This window comes from Ascochyta rabiei, chromosome 2 (assembly GCF_004011695.2).
Source record: "Ascochyta rabiei chromosome 2, complete sequence".
In the NCBI taxonomy this organism is placed as follows: Eukaryota; Fungi; Ascomycota; class Dothideomycetes; order Pleosporales; family Didymellaceae; genus Ascochyta; species Ascochyta rabiei.
The window spans coordinates 2834592-2840969 of NC_082406.1; the positions used below are offsets into that span (position 1 = coordinate 2834592).

General features: G+C 56.2%; 1 protein-coding gene across 1 annotated transcript, besides 2 other annotated features; it reads right to left on the reverse strand.

Moving 5' to 3' along the window:
* Positions 1-390: part of a mobile genetic element that runs on past the window's edge.
* Positions 391-394: 4 nt separating this feature from the next.
* Positions 395-6378: part of a mobile genetic element that runs on past the window's edge.
* On the reverse strand, positions 1672-2433 carry EKO05_0001780 (uncharacterized protein; the record flags this gene model as incomplete). Its single annotated transcript, XM_038937465.2, has 1 exon — positions 1672-2433. One exon carries the CDS (start codon positions 2431-2433, stop codon positions 1672-1674), a length of 762 nt encoding a protein of 253 aa, XP_038802541.2.

Consider the following 6378-nt stretch of genomic DNA (forward strand, 5'->3'; position numbering starts at 1 on the left):
GTGTAGCAGATACCTGTCTGAGAGTGCAGCAAGTGTCAACGGAAGCGTGGTCGAGACCGTTGGAGAAAGGCGAAAGGGTGGAGAGGGAGGGAAGGCGGGCAGTTGAGGAGCATGACCTGTAACCAGTAAGAGACGACAGCAAACAGCCCGTAAAAGGCCCCGTAACCCGCGAGAAGATTAACAGAGCGAGCAGATCAGTTGTTAAAAGCAGAAGAGCACAGCATCAAACCGTGGAAATGATCGAGACAGCGTTTAGGGGAGAAGAACCGAAGGGGGGCCCGTAAGGCGTCACAAGAGAGTAAGCGTAACAAAGACGTCAGATAAGTGAAGTTAGGTTTGGGACCAGACACAGGTCGAGGTTAGGGTTAGGGTTAGCCGCATTTGCAGGCCTCCCAGTGATTATACGAACAAAGACAGTGTATTTGTTCGCTTTGCCTATGTAAATTTTAGCGTGAGCACAGACACTCGACTGTATTTGTTCGCTTTTTCAGCGTGAATTTGTTCGCTGTTCCTGAAGTCAAATATTGCTGCAACGATTGCGGAACGTGTACAAAGTGCGTCCCAATTGTATGTTGAATTTCTAGAAGAATCGAGCATACGGTACGTGAGTGGAATATAGTAGATGTTTCAATATTAATGTTCGCAATGTTGTAGGGCAGTATCGATAAGGTATGTAGCACAATGTTCAGAGTTAAGCGCAGGTAACATCTACTCTACAGGATGGAACAATTCAAGCAAAGTTAGCTGACGCAACCGCAGAGCTGGCGTAGGACTCTTCGGCGAAGCATGACTTTGCTCTCTGGTGCTGTCGTCAACGCTGTTGTCAGTTTCGTCGTCTTTGCTGTCTTGAATCTCTTCCACCTCGTAGATGGTTGCTGGCGCCTCCGCCTCAATGCTCAGCGTTTTCTTCTCGTTGATGGGCCCGCCAGCAATTCCCTCTAGCCCTAACCAGTTCTTAAGTGCCTTGCTAGCTGCACAAATGTCTGGACACTCCTTCTTAAGTAGCTTAATCCAGACATGCAGCTGGCCTACACGGAGGGTGCGTTCTATCTAGCGATTCGCAATCTCGTCGTGTGGTATCAGGGTCAGAATGCCCCAGCCTAGCTCCTGACTAATGGAGTACCAGCGCATGGCTTGGCCTAACCGTCGTCTAAACACCTGCTTGTCCTTCTTAGTGGCGTTGGGACTAACTAACTCTACTAGCGCTGCAACTGCCTCTGTGTGGATCTGTCCCTTTCTGTATCGATTTTGCGTCCTGTTGTTGCTAGATACAAAGTTGTTATGCTGGATCTGCGCTATCTTGTTGGAGTATGCTTGACCTAGGAGAGCTAACGCCCATCGAGACTTGATATGGACAGCTGCTAGCTCTGCTTTGTAACGTGTGCACATGTTCCAGGCAAAGCAGAAATCCCTGTCAGCATCGTTGCGCACACTTAGCAGCTGCAAGCGCTTAGCTCCCGCACCGGTCCTGCTCTGGCTGCCAGCGAGCTCGCCGCCACCTCTGAAGGGTGAGCCACGTTCTCGCCAAGCCTGCAGGAACTGGGCAGCGTGGTACCGAGAGGACTGGTTTCCAAGCACGCGCGCTTTCTCTAGAAGGGTGCAGGCCGTAAGGTAGGGAGTTTGGGTAGAGCTGTAGAAGTCCGTGTCATCGGAGACCGGCTGCTTGATGATCTAGGCGATAACGGACTTGTCCTTTTGCACAATAGAGGTGTAGGCAGCCTGCTCTGGAAGAGGAGCCTTGTCGCCAGGTGCTACCAGACTAAGGGCAAGCCGCTTCTTCGCACGCGAAGTGGCGAGTGTCCTGCTGCGTTTTTGCTCCGCACGGCGGTTGTTGTTGGAGATGGTAGTGATGTGCAGAGGGGAGTCTTTCAGCTGCTCATCTGGTTCGCTAGGCTGTGACAGCTGAGGGCTGGCTGGATGTGTCTCATCGGTGGTTGTTCGAGCGCGCTTTGGTGTAGGGGCCGGCGCAGATAGGTGTGGCCGCTTCTTTTGTTGCAGGGGTGGAGCGGAGGCCTGTTGTGAAGGGGAAGCAAAGGGCTTCTGCGCAGACGGCGGCTCTTCCATCCCGTCCTCCGCAAGCGACTCGGCCGCGCAGACCAGACGATCCCAGATATTGTCAGGCAGGACGTCGTCGGCGAGCGTCTCGCGCAGAAGCCAGATCGCTGACAAGACGGAGTGGGCAATGAAGACGGGCTTGCAGACGCTGGCATCGTCACGGGTGGGGATCAGCCATCCTGCGCTGTGCGGACGAGCACCTGGATCACGCTGCGAGCGTGAGATGGTCGCTCGGCAGAAGAAGAGCTTCTTGTAGTCCTCATTCGGCGGCTCGTACGCGTAGTTGCGAACGAAGTCAGCTTCGCTGGCCAGAGGAAAGCTCCGACGACCGCCATCAAACCGCTCTGCGGCGCTGTCTAATGCTGCCAACCAGTGCATTATCGACTTGTGTACTGCGAATGAGGTTGCAAGCGGAAGTTTGGACGAAGGTTGTGCGGAAAGGGGGTTGGGTGTTGTTGAGGTTCTGACGCGGTCACACCGCGGCACCGAAAGTCAGGCCGCGCACGGATGTACCACGACGCCCTTACCAACCAGCGTTAGCGGAGCTGGGAGCGCAATCAAACCAAAAGCAAGATCGATACACAGTCTGTCGATTAATATGCCAGGGGATAGCAAACACTAGGCTAACGGACGTGTTGCATAGCGCCCACTTGTGTCCCTTCTGCTCCTTACACCATGGAACTATTTGCGCAGCTGTTTGAACACCGGCCTGAACTTCGAGTCGTAGTTTGTAAACCATGTGCCACTGCTATTCCACCAGCGCAGATCGTTACGCACCTCAAAGAGCGCCATCCCAAGGTCACAGTCGCTACGCGCAAGAGCCTGGCGGCAGCTGTACGCGCGCTACCAAACCTTGCGTGGAGTCCAGGAGACGTGCGTGTACCAAGGCCGGCTAAGGAGCCCGTCTTTGGTCTAAAAGCAAGAAGACGGGCTGGTATGCTTGTCGGAGCGTTGTTGGTATACCTGCATCTCGCTGCAGGGCATGCAGAAACATTGCAAGGATAAGCATGGCTGGGTGAACGAACAAAAGCGAGGGGGAGATATGAGGCAAAAGAGCAAGCACTCGCGCAACCGAGTATGGCGAGACAGCCAATCCTGCAGCGCTTGTTCAGAGCTGTTGGCTGGCCGGCGTATGTTGCAGTCGAGACGAGCGTTGGAGCTGCGACTCTAGCAGACATCTCCCAGAGAGTGAAGGCAGATCGCCAGCATCAGCGAGAAGAGTGTGAGGCAGCAGCAGCGCAGGATAAGATTAAAGAGGGCATCCGTTCGCAGGCTGATCCGTGGCTAGAGCTCACAGAATGGGTCCCGCCTACAAGGTATCCAAGGGCGGCACTTCTGCGCGCTAAACAGCTAGCTGGTGGGGAGGTAGACGCGCGTGGGAAGGAAGAAGTGGCGTTTGACGACACGGCTTACGCGATGTTTGCAAAGCTATGGAGCGGCTGATACGAAAAGCGTTCGATAGCAGCCGAGCTGAGGTTGTCGGCAGACTCGCACTGGAGATTATCGAGCGACGTGAGGCGGGCGCAGAATCGAACGAGCGGCCCTTCTACGCTAGGCATCGAGTCGGTACGATCAAGAAGTACAGCCAGAAGCTGGTGAGCATCCTCTGCTACCTGTGGCGCACATATGACCAGGTCGAGCGGCCGCCATACAAACTTACCAGCACGCAAGACGCCCTCTTGGTGTCACTCCAGCAAATAGCCCGCTCAGACGACGCTGCGAAGAAAGAGAAACTGGAAGAGCGATGCCTGCGCTTTTGGATCGCCTTGCTCAACCACAGCCTGACTGGCGACGAGCACGAGAGCGCACTGCTGAGCGGAGTGGCTGTCCTCGGCCTCAAGCCTGATCACCATGGCGGTGGGTGGGTTCCGGCGCACGAGTTCTCGCCAACGCTGTCTGCTTTGATCACTACCTCGAAGCTTGTAGTGCATCATGCCCGCTGCCAGCGAGATAAAGCGCTTCAGAAAGACCCTTGTACAGCACCTACTGCGTATAAGCTAGTTAAAGACATGTCTGAACGGTTTATGACGCTGTCCGACTTCAAAGGCACACCCAGTCCTATGAATCGAATGCTCCGCTTGCGTACGCTAGCTAGAACACAGGCAAAGCAACGTAATACTCCCGGTATCGTGTCGTGGGATGGAGATCGGCTTCTCATTGACAAGCAGAGCTTTTCGCTAGCCGATCTCCGGTCGATGGTGAAGGGACTCTGCGAGACGGTGCGGTTGCAGCTATTCAAGGACGTCCTACTCTTGGATCTAGACGAAAGGGGTTGCGTGCAACCCGGGACTACCCCGCTTCCAGAGGTGTCCGTGGACAAACTCGTCGATCAGCCAGCCGAGCTGGCTACGGGCTGGAGCTTTCTGAAGCACCCCGACAACCAGCTAGATAGATGGCAAGACTGGCTTCTAGACCGGGTGTTGGACAAGGCTCCGCTAAGGGAGAGATTCATTCGTGGGATAGATAGCACACAACGGCCGGAACGGACGCTATGGCGCGATGACGCTGTAGCTAGGTACATGAAAGGAGTGCGTCGGTTTAAAGAAGGCCTCTTCACGCTTGTTCACATGTCTGGCGGCGGGCCTGGTCGCGGGACAGAGATTACCTCGATACAGTGCGAGAAACAGTGCAGACGGGGTGGGGTATCGGGGGGTGTTTGTAGAGGGTGGCCTGGTATCCTTCACCACTACGTACCACAAGGGGTATAGCTTCAGCAAGCGTGTCAAGACGATCCACCGCTATGTTCCCCGGGAGGTGGGTGAGCTGGTGGTGTACTTCCTCGGCTCGGTCGACCGTTCATAGATGATCTCCAGATGCTGCACAATGGCGTTGCCGCCCTACCGCTTTTATCTGGGAGCCAGAGCCGGAGGAGCAGTGGGGCGACGAGAGCGATAGCGAAGAGAGCGACGACAGAGACAAGTACGGCGAAGCCGACCGTAAGAAGGCACGATCCGCTAACCCAGACGGGTACTGGGGCACCGATCGCATACGCCGTGTCCTGCGCGAGCAGACCTTTCAGTACATGAACACCGCTCTCGGCACCCGCGCCTGGCGGCATGCCTACCCAGCCATCCACCGAGAGCTGGCAAGAGATGGACAAGCACGCGACTGGTTGGAAGTGCTCTACTGGAACAAAGCGCCGGCGAAGAGCAACGCGCAAGCGTTGCAGTCCGGCCACAGCCTTGAAACAGAGGAGGGCAACTACGGCCGCTCCATGATGGAGTCTCCCTTTCAGACCATGGCTGAGCGGGAGGAGTTCCGGCGGGTGAGCATGGACTGGCATCGCGTGCTGGAGTTTGCATCCGCCTGGGAGGACGGCCGCATGCACCCCGGTGTTCGCGCAGAGATGGTAGCGCAGCAAGAGAAGCAGGCGCTCCAGCGCTGGTCGTCGCTCGCGATGGTGGACCTCAAGGCAGAGTTCAGGCGACTCGCTGGACGGCCGGACGCCGAGTATCGTGGCAAGCAAGAAGAAAGCCTCGAGGCTGTAATGCAGCAACGGCTGCGCGTGCTAGTTGTTATGGCTACCGGCACCGGCAAGAGTATGCTGTTCATGCTGCCCGCGTCCGTCTCGCCAGGCGGCGTCTCCGTGGTCGTGGCTCCGTTGAATGCCTTGCGAGACGATCTGCAAGATCGCTGCGACCAGCTCGGCATCCCCTGCGCGAAGTGGGATGGAAGAAGACCGCCGTACTGGGCTCGTATTGTGCTAGTGACGCCTGAGAGCGCAGTCACGAAGGCGTTCGGCAGGTTCATTAACGAAAAGCGCATGCTCCATCAGCTAGATCGTATCGTGATAGACGAGTGCCACGTGCTGCTGGAGTCGACACAGGACTGGCGGCCAGACCTCCTCAAGATGGTGGAGATGACGGAGAAGGGCACACAGGTTGTCTACCTGACTGCAACCTTGCCGCCCACGCTGCAGCCCGCCTTCTTGCACACCGCAGGGCTCGATGCCCAGACCGTAACCATATGCCGCGATGAACGCACCACGCGAACGAACATTGCGTACCAGGTGCTAGAGTACACACGTGGCACGCTAGAAAAAGTACTTATTGAGCTTGTGGCTGCGAAGAGGAGTAGGTACGGACCCAAGGCGCAGATCATCGTCTATTGTCCAACTGTGGACGAGACGAAACGGCTTGCGAAGCTTCTGCAGTGCTCTGCATACTACCGTCAGATGGGCTCAGACGAGGAAAAGGCACGCATGGTGCGAAGCTTCACCCTGGGCATAGAGAAGCTTTGTACAGCCACGAACATGCTGGGTCTTAGGCTCGACGCTGCAGGCGTCCGGGTGGTGATCCACGTTGCCATGTGTCCCCTGCTGCT